This window comes from Nipponia nippon, unplaced genomic scaffold (assembly GCF_047370975.1).
Source record: "Nipponia nippon isolate SJK-2023a ecotype South Korea unplaced genomic scaffold, ASM4737097v1 scaffold_7, whole genome shotgun sequence".
NCBI classification, from domain to species: Eukaryota; Metazoa; Chordata; class Aves; order Pelecaniformes; family Threskiornithidae; genus Nipponia; species Nipponia nippon.
In genome coordinates this window covers 7,551,999-7,567,689 of record NW_028262391.1, presented here as the reverse complement: position 1 = coordinate 7,567,689, position 15,691 = coordinate 7,551,999, and the positions used below count along the sequence as shown (strand labels likewise).

Genomic DNA, 15,691 nt, shown 5'->3' with positions numbered 1-15,691 from the left:
AGAGCTACCCAGAGCACTTGTGGAGCACTGCCAGTGCTACACCACTGCGAGAGTTCCCTCCAGGCGTCTGTGCACCTGTGTATGCCCCTGTGAACCCAGGGCCAGAGCTTTCAACATCCAGATGCAAAGAGGTGCTCGCACAAACTCCTAAAGTACATCGATGGGAACTGTGCTCCCCAGGACACAGGCATCTGCAGAGATACATTATTTAAAAAAGCTTTCCTGGAGTGTTTTGACTCATTTTCTTCCTATAAAGAGAGTTTCGTGACAGGCTCTTGAACTCTGACATTTGAATAAGTTCTTGGGTATTAAGGCTTAATGATTGAAGTAGAGAACACACTCATGATGCATTTTGAAACTCTTTATTGGGGAATCTAGATTCTCCGCCAGCTCAGGGCCGGGGCATTAGCTCATTCTTACCACTATTACTTCTCCCTCCGAAATATTTACATATTTGCTCCTTTTGAGCACTCATCATCTCACTCTCTCTTTTTTTTTTTTTCCCCCCACAGTATCTCACGAATTCTTGCTGCACAAAAATAACGCCGGTAGGTCCTTTCCAGTGGTGTGGAGCTGTTTAAGCTTTAGACAATAGTAAGATCCCTATTCAGCTGCGGTATACACGCACTTTCTTCATTTGGTTCATTTGATTTCCTCTCCTCACGTGGCATGGTAAAACACAGACACCCCACTCCCATTTTAATTCATTTAATTTCCTTTTATTGTTCCCAACTCATCCCTCTTCACCTTGAAACGCCTCTCACTGCTAAGGGCAATTTTCTTGCAATACAGCACTTTAATTCAAGAAAAATCAGGCGGTCTTAAATGTTTTATTAACGTAACTTTGAAAGTCAAAACCAAAACCACTTAACTAGATCATCTGGGGCATTTTCATGAAAAGAATAAAAAAACCTCTGGTGTTCCCTAATTTAACTTTCTTTCCTTATTTAAATCAGAAAACATTACCCATACTCACTTCCAGCCTCCACACTGCTGCTGTGTTCACATCCCCAGCCTCTTAGAAGCTGGTCTCCTGGATCAAAAGCTTCCAGAAGACTTTAGTCTTCCAGGGCATTTATTTAACTCTCAACACCAGAAAATTAGAGAGAAGAGTACTGCCTCAGGAACCCATGCTGCAACACCTGCAGCAGTTAAATTGCAAGCAATAGATTGCTTGCAGTGACTCTCCTTTATGTTGCTCAAGAGAGGACAAATTGTGCCAAGTTTCCAAGTCTTGCCATTAGCTCCCTACACTGAAAAATTCTTCTTGGCAAAGAAAGGGAACACCAAGTCCCCCTTCTAGAGAAGCAGGTGAGCACAAAGATTAAGTTCAGCTTCTCCCCCAACACAGTAGGTATGGGCTGAAAGCTCTGGGGGTTAATTCAGTTAAATGATTATATGCTTGGGTCTCCTGAAACTGCCAGGCAAACCCCCTCCAGCTCCAGAAATGACTGATGAAGTGCCAGACTCACAGGTCATGCACGTGGTGAGTTCATGACATCTGCAGCGAGTTCCAGCTATCAAATCAGCCACCGGGACTGGAAGTTCACTTAATGAGAAACCAAGCTGTGCTCCTCGCCCTTATCATGTCCAACAGAGCTGGTCAGTGACCAGCTGTGTCTAACAGCTGGCCATCTTCTCACACTCATGCCTTGCTATTTAGATCACTTCTTAAACAAAAATTCTGTTTCACAACAAAATGGTGAAAGAATTCATTTAAAATATGACAAACAGTAGCACAGTGCTTGCCCCAGGTTCAAATCAGGGTTTCTCACAGTGACAGGGACACATCAGTAACATTATTTTGGCATGAAAGATGACCACTAAGATCCACGGTACCGATGTGAAGTAAGCATTGATGCTGCTGGGTCTTAGGTGCCATTACTTTCTTGATAACCACAATAAGAAGAGGAACTGAAGACTGCAGAACCCAGCAGGTAGGTGATGGTGTTCCATGAAACAACGGAAGGCACACAGTTAAGGACGGCGGTGTCTGACCGAGAGAAAAAAGGAGCAGTTGCACCTGGGAGAGAAGGAGAGGGGGACTATAAAGTTCTATTTTCAGTTGTGTTACTGACTTGTATCAGATCAGCCAAGGGACATAAGCAGAAATTTAAGCCTGTAAAATGATCTGAAAACACCTGTTCGCAGAGGTATAATATGTTTTCGTGACACGCTTTTGAAATATTTTGAATCAGAAGCACAGTGAGGTCGACTTAAAGCCACTGTGACAGACAAAATACTAAGTTTCCAATTTGTATATAAAAAACCCTCTCAATTAAACGGTGTTTGTCACTGAAATTTTATTTAGCTCTCCTATCAACTGGGAGTGCTGGGAAACTCAGTAACAAACATTCCAGTAAAAACATCTCTCTTCACTATAATAGGTTTGAGGTTACGGCCTTTCATATTATTCATCAACATGATTTTCATCTTCCCTCACAGTCAGGTTTCTCCTTAACAAGAGAAGCACAACCCGCATGCCAAAAAAGCTTTTAAAACCTACATTTGAAACAACTAATTCCAATATGCAGCTGGATACACTTTCTTTTGGCTCTTCTGCCATGGCATCATAATGTTGTTTATAGTTTATTAGAAGCAGCTATCTCAATTGCCAGTCTTGAAAGTTTACATGAACACTTTAGAATATACAAACTCCAACTCATGCAACTTAGAAGTGTGGAGTGCAAAACCCAACACATCCCAAAAGATACTCTAATTTACTCAGAGTATTTTTCTAGTCATCACATGCAGACCTGCAACATGAATGAGTATGCAGCTACCGTCTTGAGCTGCTATACAACACTACCAGGCAGACTAGCACTGTTCTTCACAAGGAGGCAGGTAAGTTAGATAGAAGTTGCTTTTTTAAAAAACCACGTTATTTAAAAAGAAAACTATAACAAAATTTACATCTCAAAGCCTGAGAATATAATTTATCACCTTAATAAGATAACTAATTAAAATAATAAATTAGAACCACCACATATTTGCCTCTGAAGGTTGAAGAGAGGTACTGAACTGGTAATATCAAGGTACCACCTCCTACCACAGCCCCTAGGACAGAGCCTTTGAGCAGATTTAGATGAGGACACCAATACTCCAGCAAAGCATACCTTACAGGATAGCAGGTTCTCCTAAGCAGGAAAAAAATGTGGGGTTTGACTATCTTACCAGCATTCTCTTTAAAGAGGTGGTAGGTTAGCTTGATCAGGTAGAATGACGTGTCCAATTCGTGTCTGTCCTGCTCTAATTCAAGTTCTAACTGGAGTCTGAGGAGACGGTACCTGACCTCATCACAAACAATCTGGCCACCGAGTCCAGGTCTCAGGAAGAGACACTTGATAAGAGCACCTCCATCACAAAACTGACCTTAAAAGTCCCAGAAGTGTGCTTCAAATCAATCCACCCTCCAGGGGCTTAAAATTAGTTCTAGATGCAAATCATTCAATAACTTCTAACAAATGTAGACACATTATTTGGCCTCTTATTTAGTGTTTCAGTCTTTTATTTACAGTTACAATATCCACACAAAAACAAGGCAAAAAACCAACCCTCACCAAATAAAAAATTGATAGTAAATACCATTCTCCTTTTCAGAAACAATACAAAATAAAGATAATGTGAATTGGTATATCAGGGTGCATAATTGCTGAAATAAATACTAAAGCAAAAAAAGAATTCAGGTTGATGATTTAAATGATTGCCAATTTAAACCATCACAGAAAATACTTATTTAAAGCACTGATTGAAATAATTCCATCCCGGAGGCAGGAGATTGCTCCTGCCCTCAAAGTTAAAAATAATATCACCATTAACCTCAGCAACAATTTTCTAATTGCCAAAGATTACAAATCTTTTATGCAATATTCATCCCCAGAGAATTCAATCACTCTACTTTGCCTTCCAAAACCACTACTGTAATAGTAGTTGTAAGGCAAGTCCCCTTTAAAAAAAAGTCAAACTTATGTGATGTATTTTATATGAAAGCATAGAACATTTTGCAAAATGAAGAAGTCTGTCATACCAATCTCTTTGTAAATTAATGTAGCTCCTCACATTACTATTTATGCATGAAACATAAGCAAGAAGAGGGGCTGCTTGGAGCTCTTCTCTGACATGTTGATGCCAATTGGCACTACGGAACAGGCAGCTGGTCCTACATTTTGTTCTCTAAGTCCTGAGCAATAAGGACTGTGCCAGCAAGCCAGTGACCATTAGTAGAAACAAAGAGGGCAAAGTTTAGTTTTCAGAGCATCCAGAGTTACAAAACTGTTAGTGCTCTTTCAAGAGCCATAAAGAAACGCTGCCAAAATGCACACTCATGCTCTCTGTTTCTCTCAAACATACACAGAGAGAGAGAAAACAGTATTCATCCTAAACCACAGAAATAACCCTTACACATACATCACTCAGGTTTTGGATCTCAGGCAGTATATGAACAATGGCACATTGAAACTGACAGTAGTTTTCCTATGGCTGCCTGGGGATCTTGCTAGGACAGTTTGTTATTAAGTACGTCCAGTCTTACAGCCATCTAAAATTAAGGCAAGCTATGATGCAAAAACACACGCTATTCTCCCTTTTCTCCTCTACTCACACTCTTGTCTTCAAGTCCCAAGCTCCACTTCTCATCTCCTTCACCCCCTTCCTGCGCTGGAGTCCCTGTGCTGTGTTATTCCAGTAAGAACACTGGATGCTTTCAATTGCATGGCCAGAAAAGGTAGCAACAGCTTTTTTCCAAGCAGTTAGTAAAAATCTACTTTCCTTGTCATGGTTCAGAGTTAACGGCATCCCCAAGCATGTAGTGCAAGGCCACTCACCTTCACCCCTCTCTGCTGTGAATCCCAGCAGCATCCTGCCCACAGACAAGCAGGCTTAGTCCTCACATCAGCAGCTGTGATCAGGTGTGCTGAGCATCATCATGCCAGTATCAGGTGATCATTATCACAGGCCTTTCACAACAAAATCTTGTTTAATCTTGATTATAGGAGAACATGAGTTAACACACAACCATCTACATGTACTGTAATCCTACGTATGACTTCAGTCAGTTTGGCATCTCCCAGTTAACGCCACTTTGGGGAAATAAGATTGTCTCCTTCCCAGTGTTGCTGCTTCTCTCTTCTCTTGTGAACTAGAGACTGTTATCTACTCTGTAGTTATCTTCCTACTTCTCCCGGTGTGGTTTCCCTTTTCTTCCATACCAATAAAGGGCCAAACTTAGGATGATCAGGAGTAAATATCTAATGAATATACTAGTTTTGTTCAGTGGGATCATCCAGACTCTTGTCCAACTTCCCTGTTTCTCAGCAGAAATAAACTCACTGTACCCACATCACATATATGTCAGATTAAAAAAAACCCAAAACATTAAAAGCACCTTCTACAACCTACATAGGGTCCTATACATCTCTAAAAAGACCTACGTAATAAATTTTAAAAAAAGGCTAGAAAAATTAGAAAAAAACCATTCACACTCAAATGCAGGAAAGTAGATGAAACCTCAGGGGTATAAACATTAAGAAAACTAAGGAGAGAAGCATGTTTCGTCCTCCCCTTCCTCCTACTCCCACACTAAGTTTCCATTCCTGAAGCACACAGCCTCAGATAGACATTTTATTTAATGCTGATCACAATCAGATATTTCAATACCTCAGCTTCAGTGTGTGTTTGGAGGAAACATACATTTCAAGGAAAGTTTAGGCAATTCTGTGAGGCAGTCCACGCATAGACTACCTGCAAATAAATCATGTTCCCATTTAAAATGCAAGTTTAAAGAAGTGCAAGCGAGCCGTGGCACACCAGAGAACATGGCAACCAGAGAATTATGGACCACGCATTTTCACTTATCAGAAGAAATGTTTCATGCCCTCCAGCAGTTTTCTATGTGGTAGAGAAAGAAAAAGTAAAGAGATTTATTACAGTAAAAAGCGTATTGATTGAAAGCAGTATTGTATGACAGTTTCAGCTATTATAACAGAACTTAATAAAATCAAATGTTTACCCCTGAAGGGGATTTTGAAAAAAAAAAAAAAATAAGCCTTTTCAACATTTATGACAATGAGAAAATTTGCAAGGGATAACATTTTAGCGCTGAAAGTAAATGCAAATAAATGTTCATTTCTCCAGGGGAGCTTTGAGGTTTGCCGACATGACATGCTATGGATAATTGCATTGTGGTTTAGCAGTTAAAACACGTACTTTGATTGTCTGGCTGGAGATGTCAGCTGCTCACACAGCTGTGAATCAGACAAGGTCGGAGATGATGAGAGCCGGCAATGTTTCAGCATCATAATCAATTTGTATCAGCGGCAGTAGGACTGGTATTCCGTGCTGCCACGCAGCTCTCAGAAGTTCGTCATGGCACCCAACCAAAAGAACGATGCTTCTTCCGCTCCCCTCATCCGCTTTGCTCTATCACTCGACAACTGGGACCCTGCTCCCCCCGGAGCCCGAGCCCCTGCCCAGCTCAGTGCCATACATAACCACCCAACAACTACTTTCCTGGAATAACTTTTCTGCAATAGTAGAAAGAAAGGTAGATTTTTCCATTCAGATTACTTCATGACCTGCAAATTGCTCTAGACCGGAAAGCCTAGTCTTACAAAGTGCTTCCTGTTCTTTTTATTTCTTGAATGTAATCAAGAGAGTTCACTTATACCAGATTAGGAACAGCTTTGCCATCTAAATATCAGGCCTTATGGCATAAATGGGCAGTTATTTAAACTACAATTTACACACTCTCACCAGTCTCCCCTACTTACCCTGACTCGAGTATTTATTAGTATTCTGGCATCTGCAAACCTTTTTTCTTGTAAACTGCATTGGAATTTACTTTTTTTAAAGCTATGCTACTTTCAAATGAAATCTCTACATTTGGCAGTAAGTTTTAAACTGCTTTAATAAAAACACTAGTTAAAGTGTTTAACACTAGCTAAACAACAGGTGTAAAAGCACACAAGCAGCCCAAAAGAAAGAAATTCTCCAACTTGGTGCAACTACCGATTCTGCATACAACTTATAATGGCCCAGACATCACGAGCTGTCTGTATGGACATATTTTTCAGGATGGAAACTTCCTTTTGGCATTGCCTTATCTGTGATCTTTGTTGTTTTATTACCTTCAGGCTGAACTGAAACTCTACAGGTCTAATAAAGACAAAGGGTCATTAAATCGTCATGATCTTCTTTTACATGGAAGATCTCTTGGGCTGGCCATGAGCCAGAGAAACTGGGCTGTCCAGTTAGACTGGTATCTACTAACAGAGTCACTGAACACTGATGATAACATGAAGCTGACTAGGAAGTCAGCAGCTGAAGGGAACTGATGGTTGTAAAAGCTGTTTCAAAGAAAAAGAGCCTTACTCATACCTACTCCCTGTTTCGGAAGGCGGTGGCACAGGGCATACATTCCCAAACTTGTTGCAGAGGTTTTCAAACTGGGGCACATACGTACACTGCTAGGAACATGCAGATCATTTTAATCAGCACGGATGGGATGTGCTGCACACTATGAGCAGCAACGGCTCCTATTACTGCTTGTCTTTGGCATCCTGCCCAAGACGCAGGCTGAGCGCCCCAGAGCCGCTGTGCAGCTCCTCCTGGGTCTGCTTGGGTCCCAGCACACGCAAGGACCTGCCCGGTGCAAAGACCCAAGGGCTGGCATGGGCAAACAGAGCACGGCTTGTTGAGGTAGAGCATCCCCTGAATGGATGAAGGTGTAAGGTTTGTGGGACGCTCAGGTACAAAAGCACGGTCACAAAATTGCCTGGACAGCAGCGGACGTGGGCGTGTGGGTGAGGAGGCCTGCTTTGCAGGGGCACAGAGTAGGGAGGATGGCACGAGGATCCAAAGGGTGGGTGCGCTCACTTAAACTTTCAGGTTTTAATAAATACTACAATGAACAAGTGGAGCTAAAGGCATATGACTTTCTGTGCATAATTATAGCAGCTGCTGCCCTTAAATTAGTTTTGGGAACTCTCCTTTCAAGGCAAACCAAAGGGCACTACAGAAGGAGTATGTAAGCATTTTGCTCCTTTTTCTAGATCTAGCAGCATCTATGCTGTGCTTAAAGCAAAGGGCAAGGCCTGAACCTCGAGACCCAAGAAACACTGGTGCCAGTTACCTTTGGACTGCCTTTCTGGGTCACAAAACTTGATCGATCTTGCGCATGACCATTTCCAAAGAGATCAGCATGTTCAAAGGCCCCTGGGGATGGGGGAAATGTGCAACGCTGCCCGTAGTTTCACTTCTGTGAAGGTAACACGTATGAGCTGAGGAAGCATGTGAGACGGGCCAGATGAAGAGGGACAGGGCTGAAGGGTCCTGAGAGCAAAGGAAAATTTAGAGGTGCCAGATCCAGTGCATGGGAACCCAGCAACCAGTATGGGGCCTTCCTACAGGGCCAAGACTGCTGTAGAGAATTGCAGCCACCGGCAAAAACTAGACAGCAGCAAACCAAAGCATCCAGAAGATTGTTTAAAAAGTTAAACTGCCACAAGCCAAAACTCAGTTTTAAGGAACAATTTACACCATAAATATTTGGATCTGTAACAACAGGGAGGAAGGAGAAATACCACTCTGATCCAGAAGAGCTACTGAAAGCATGACACTCAAGATAGAGCTAGAGCAATCTGCTGTTTTAACTAGCCCCCCATGAGAGAAGAATCCAAATGTTCTTTCTGTCACACTATTAAACACAAAAATGTCCAAGTTCCTGACCTGCAGAACGGAATCAATCAAAATCCTACTGCCCCGAAACTGTATTTAAATTTGTTTATTATACATCCAGGCTGGACACCAGCTGAAGCAGGACTAGCTAACGAGTCTTCACCATTGCCTATGTTGTGTAGTAAACAGTACCAGTGGCACAAATCAGCACATTTTTAAGCAATTTAAGATGTTGCCCGTTTCTGAGCCTTGATCCATCTTTAGAGATTGCTTATGTATCTAAGGATGTGGCCCCAGGAGTGCTACTGCAGGGTATCAAGTTAAAAAGCGTCAGGCACTCTAACAACTGCGGTCTGAACATTCCTGTTTGGTAGCTGTGAAATACCCTCCCCATCTACGGCGACGGATAAGCTGCCGGGCATCGACCACGCAGCAAGAGCACGCACACAGACACTTCCTATGGAGTATTCTGAGTTACTCAAGTTCACAGAGAAACTTAAATGACTTTCATAATCTGAAGGCATCTAAGAATCAAAATTCATTTAATTAAGCCAGTGGCAATCAGTTGGCTGCCCGTGCGCCCAAACATGGAAGCACCGATTCAAGCTAAGCTGGCAGACTACATTTAAAATTAATTGACTTTTTGATTTTTATAAAAATTGAAAAAGACTCAATTCTACACCCAATGATACAGCTGTGAATGGCAGCGATAAGAGTTCCTACTTCCAATTACACATTTTTACACCATTTTAATCAATTTTAAGTCACAGTTTTGTACGGCAAATGAGCATATAGTGTAGACCTAAAAATCAAATAAGCGTGGTTTTGTAGGGTGAAAATCATAACCCTGTCACATGATATTCAAGAATCAAAACTTGGATAAACTAAACAAAATGACAGAAATGTTCCTATATATCATTTTGGCTTATATTTTAGGCCACTTGTGTGGAATTTATAAGCAGATTTGAGACTTGCATATCAACATGACCTCACCTATGTAAATATTTATTCAAACATTTAGGCACTTCGCAGAGGATTCTAGATTAGAAACTGAAGGAAATTACTATAAAAGGAAAAACCATCCCAGCAGTTTCTTTTTAAAAACTGTAAAGCCTCAAAGGCTTCACTTTACAACTAGGCTATAACATCCATAAAAACTCAAAGCTGTTGTTTAATTTAATCTTATATTTCATAAAATCTCAAGCCATTAATCCTTAATGGCCTTTACTGAAAAGTACGACAGATAAATTTTCATCACTAAGTTTGCTTGAATAATTCAGTATCAGAGGAACAGGTTTTGAATTAGCAGATCCAGATAAATTTAGGAAAAAAACAAACTTGTTAGCTCTCTCTTCTTTCAACACAGCATAAACACCTTCTGCTATTAGGATCAGAAACTAAGAAAAAAATCCAAAGATCACCAAAATAAAAATATTAGCTCATTAGTTCATATTTGGTAGAAGGCAAACATTATCTTCCAACTGTCAACTATCATCTCCAATTAAATGGAATAAATTCCCCTCTATCAATGCCTGAAGAGATGCTCGTCATCATAGCACAGCATACACCCAGGTGAGTTCAGGTCATCAGTTTGCGAAGGGGTTAAAATAATGTTAACTGGTGTGAACACAAGTGTACAGACACTATGTCCTATTCTGACAGCATGATTTACAGCTGCTCTGCTGACATCCTCACGTTTGCTAAATTTACGGTGGTCTACCCATTCGCCTTCACCGAGTATTAAGTCATCTCAGTTTCGTTAAAGGAGGAGAATACGCACACGAGCTACTACCACGGTACACAGCGTTTCAGAAGTTCCCAACCTAACCTCGCGGCAACTTGTTTGTTGTGGTGGGCCTGAAGACAACAGCAAGTTCACCCCAATGAATCGGGGAGGAATTAATCATGCTTTCAAGTATCTGTATTTTAAATGCACAGCAGGCTCATTTAAACACAGCTGGCACCGTGCCCTCTTCTCCAGGCCTTACCTCAGCATTCAGGTTTCCATAGCCTCAGACAACACTAGTAAGGACTCTCACCATTATCTTCTGACCTTTCCCTTTTTTTGCCTTTGTAAGTTAATCAGTAACCAGAGACTTCTGCCAACAGTTCGTGCAACTGATTTTAAGGTCCTGTGGCACACAAAGCATTATGTGATTCTGTATGTGGTTACAAACATTAGCCATTTATACAGAAAATTCCCTCCTTTCACATTTAAGCTCCCCAGTCTTTCCCTACACTACGAATAAAAATAAAAAGGTGTATTTCACATACTGCATCACTGTATCAGCAACTCTAAAAACCAATTATATCATGCAAAATGCTCTTATCCACACCTACAGACCATAAGGAACAAGCCTTGCCATGTTCCTATTTCAGGAGTCTAAGAGAAATAAAAAGAGCAAGACATTTTTTATGAGACAGTTAGTGAGCTTTAATTTCCCACCATCATTATCCACATCAGTTTACGACCGCAAACAAGCACAGGCAACATATAAGGTACTAACTATTGCTATAATTATTTTTAAAGTCTTCACCTCATAGGGGTAGGAAAAAACGATGACATGCAACGTAGCCATAACCATAAAACTGCAGATGGTAGCTGAGCTACTTTGTTCTTGTCTAATACTGAGATCTCATTAAACCGAGTGCTTAAACCTTAAATATTTGAGAAAAGAACCCTTTAGTAAATGCTAGTTAAAATAGTTAAATCATTCTGATTAAGCCTCCATCCTTTCCTTTGCTCGGCTTTCAAGCTCATTGTTTGTTATTTTATCATTTATGTAGTTTGCCACTTCTCAATCTTCCAGTCTAGACAGCCCCAAAACTTCTAAATAAAGGAAAAAGGGAAAGGGGGCGGGGGTGGTGGAAAAAAGCACTCAAGCCATCTTTAAGCCTTATAAAGAAGCTGATAAGAGAACAGACAAATACTTTCCTTCTCTTCTTTTTTGGTTCTAAGTTAGATCACCCAGAAGACTCCTCTGGCCAAAGTCATTCAGTGAGACAACAGGCAGAAACTTTTCTTCATTCTTTCTAATCTATTTCTTTGCCCTCTACCTGTTTTGCATTATTATTATTATTCAGTCTTCAAGAAACTAACTTTTTATAAAAGGAAGACTGCACTACGCACCATGCGTCGAGTTTTATCTCTGAAATATTACTGCCTTTAACAAGTAATTGCAGCAGCACACCAGATTCTTAGCTGTAACGCAGAGCATTAATAATTATTTTTGCTTATTGCTTTCTCATCAAGCCAGCCACAAAATTTAAGTAAATGGCTGCCAACCTATTCAGGCTAAAACTGTAAGATGGAAGAGGAAGTGACACAACAGAAAAGTAGAATTTATGCAAAATCTTGGCAAGATTTAAGCAAAACCCAGAAATCTTCATAAATTAGCACCACACAGTAATTCATATTACTTGAATCATTCTTCTCTATCCTTCCACTTCACATGATATGGCAGGAAGTAATTAATGGAGACACACTCCCTCGTATATAGCTGGAAAGAATTAATCTAGCATCTCATTTGTGGTATTGTCTGTTTGGAAAAACAATTTTTCCCCATATAGAACAGTTTGTTTCACATGTAGCTCCAGAGATTAGCAGTTCTTTGTTCTTTAAATACACATAAACAAATCTAATGGGAGCCCATACGGAAAATTTAATCTTCACAAAGGCTTTGCTACATATGTAGGTAAAGTGTTCCAGAGAGTCATTTATCTTTTAAAAAAAATAAAAATAAAATAAGACATCTAGAAAATCAATTCAAATAGAGACCTGAAATTTAGTATTATGTACTATGGATTAAATAAGAGCATTAATTTCTGCTATTTCTTTTCCCTCCCCTCTTTTCTACTCAAAACTATAAAACCTGCTTACATTAGAACCTTTTTTCCATAATTTACTTTCTCAGTTCATGCTTTTCTGATCAGTTTTACATAAAATCTAAAGCTAGAAACTAGTTATGTCCTCAATGATTAGGTACCTATTTTTGTAGGAGTAAAGCCCACTAAGAACATCTGGGGATTTCATTAGAAAGATAAATAAGAGATACTAAATACATACATTTTTAAAATATTAACTTTAGTCAGGTTTGGAGAGAGATCTGCTAAACCTTTCAAAATGACAGGCCTCTTACATAAAAGCCTCATACTTTGTCACTGAATCAATTAGAGCAAGTTCTGAGGAACCAGAATACAAAAGACAAATGAGCTTTCCACAGATCCAGTATTATCATTATATCTTATGGATGTAATTCCAAGATCCACAACAAAACAAACAAACAAACAAGTAAAAAAATATATGTATAGGGCACGTTCTTGTCATTTAGCTATTCTCTGTGTTAGTTTTGGATTATTTACTATACTGAGTTTGCAATCAAGTGTCGGGCAAGATACGTATATGATACAAAATTAAAGGAAGAAATAAGATCTCCCTTTCACAATGCCAAAGTCTAAGCGTGTATATCATAATTCTACCTGTAACAATCTCATAATACCGTTTAAAAACATGACACATATTCCTGCAAACTTGTTTTGGCTGATCAGTTCAGACAAGGAAAACTGTCAGTTTAAACAAAGAGGAAGAAGGCAGCCAGAGCACAAGCACCTTCCGTTCAAAGCCTCAGAAAACAAAAGAGCCACATGTACCAAATACACTGATCAGAGCTAACATTCCTTCAGGAGAAGATGTGTACCAGTTTGCAATACATATACGTTTCTACCTGTATTCCTGAAAGGCCAAGGAACAGTGAACTGCCACAAGTATGCCAGTAAGAGTTGGCACAACTGTGCCCCAGTTGCAATCAGACATAAAAAGGAAAACAGGTTGATGACCAGAAGTTTTTATGAAGCTGACAATTTTCAATATCCAAAGTGTTTGCATTATTTTAAAGGGGGTAAAATGCTAGACACTGCGAGACACCAGTAGGACAGATGACTGACTCCCTTCAACAACAACGGTGCAGGCAGCAGAAGAGCAGCTTTTTGATTACGTGCCTAAGGCCTGGATTTTTCAGGCAGCACTTACAGGTTCAGAGGGGCAGCAGCTGCCGTCCTTGTGCTCCATTAGTGTCTGGTCACTGCCAGTGCTTTTCTAGGAAGGACTTTGACTACTTGATCTGTGAAAGCAGCTGGAGGAACACCCAAGCTCTCTTGCTGCCTTACCGTACCTCCTCAGCAGGAGCACTTATATGAAAAACTTCAACATTTCTCTGCAGCTTCCATCATCCCGGCAAAACCCGTAAGGTAATCTCATACCCAGCATAATGGTTGCTAGAGCTAATTCGTCACACAAGGACAAATTCTTTGTCCTTTTCCACAGTTATGAAAAATGTGCTTTGTGCCATACAGAAAGCTACGTGGCAGCACCACAACCCTAAATGAAGAGGAAGCTATAGTTTCAACATTTGCCATCTGTAATAAATGAAGCATCCCATCAAGCTGTAATACTAATTACATAGCACAACCTAAAGGAAATCACCCTGCCTAAAAAAGTTAAGAGGTTAAACACCAGAAAGTTTCAAAATGTCAGTTTTCCTGGCTTTCTGCTAGGGAGGGGACAAGTATGACAGCACAGTTGTAATGAATTAAAAACTACATGCAATTCACAAACATGATACTCATTCTCAGTGACTCGCTGGTCTTCACAGGAGAGCCAATTACTGCAAAGACACATTTTACGCACACCAGCTTTAAGGCTGCACACATGCCTGCCTTTAAGAGGACTCCTCTCTAACCACTGCTGATGAGCACAGCTCCTGACAGGAGGGGGAGACCAGCCCTGTGCCAAAATCAGATCACACCACACTTCCCTGTAACAAAAGATGACTCCAGGGAGTTTGTGCTCATCATCATTATTCCACGCACGTTAAGAGCCACCTCCAATGGCTTTTACTTCAATTAAACCTTTACTACTGTAAAGGGCAGAGGGGGTATAAACACATTTATACCGCATCGATCGTGGAAGGGGTAATGAGAGATAAAGGGAATGGAGTATTGCTCCCTCTCCCTATGTAGAGACTTCCCCCACCCCCCAAAAAAAACCCAAGGAACAACCCCCGCCCCCAAACAATGTCTCAAGATAACCGCACAAACCTGGTGGGCGAAAACACGTCCATTCCTTGCCCTGTAACCATCCTCCCCCCCCCCTTTTTTTTTGTGGTTTTGTTTTTTTTTTTTCCAGCTGAGCACTTGCCTCTCCTCCGTGCCCATCAAATATCCCGAAGATGGAGGGGTGAGTCTTGTTCACCAGGTCAGTGATTACTTCGAACCTGTCCTCCATGTGATCCCTCCGGCCTTGGATGGAGTAGACAGCCACGTTGTGGCTCTTGAACTCCCAGGTCTTGGAGAACTCTGCGTCCAGCACGTCTAGCCCCCCGAGCCTGTCATTCTGCATGATCTCGGCCACCTTGCCCTTCACCATCTTCACCGCATCCCTGCTGGACTTAACAATGGTTTTCACCTCATCCGTGTGGAAGAAATAACTCCACAGGGCCAGGCTGATGCACAGCAAGAACAGGGTCTCCGGTCTAAGCAAGAAGTAACGCATGATCCGACCCAGCAGAGACAGCAAAGTCATTGTATCCTCTATCATTTATTATCGAGACCGTGTATCCCCACACCATGCAACGCGCACCCCGGCGGCTGGGATGGCTCTGAGCCGAGGCAGCGAGTCAGTGCATGCTCCGCTGGGGCGCAGCCGGCGGGCGGGCAGCGCCGAGTCCCGCGCCCCGCCGCTCCCTCCTCCCGGCGCCGGCCTCGGGGGGCCGCTCCGCGCACCGCCGCTGCCGGGCGGCGGCCACCGGCGCGTCCCGGCCCCGCGGCGCCCCGTCCCTCCCGCGGGGGAGCCGAGCGGCGAGGAGCGGGCCCGGCCCGGCTCGGCTCGGCAGGCTCCGCCGGTGCCGCACCCCTCCCGCGGCCGCGGCCCCCCTCAGAGCCCGAGCCCGCCGCGGGCGCCCCTAGGCCGCTGATCCGCCTCAGGGCCCCGCGGGAGGCCGCCGCGCTCCGCCGCTTCGGC

General features: G+C 42.0%; 1 protein-coding gene across 3 annotated transcripts in view; it reads right to left on the bottom strand.

The window, feature by feature from the left end:
- PPM1L (protein phosphatase, Mg2+/Mn2+ dependent 1L) overlaps positions 1 to 15,395 on the bottom strand; it is a 116,438-nt gene extending 101,043 nt beyond the window's left edge. For all 3 annotated transcript variants that reach the window (XR_015700487.1, XM_087739581.1, XM_009463841.2), the window contains exon 1: positions 14,870 to 15,395. Coding sequence is in view for 2 of the 3 variants with exons in the window: in XM_087739581.1 (XP_087595707.1) it covers positions 14,870 to 15,268 (399 nt within the window). In the remaining variant the exon portion in view is untranslated. The remainder of the gene's footprint in view (positions 1 to 14,869) is intronic.
- Positions 15,396 to 15,691: the final 296 nt, after the last annotated feature.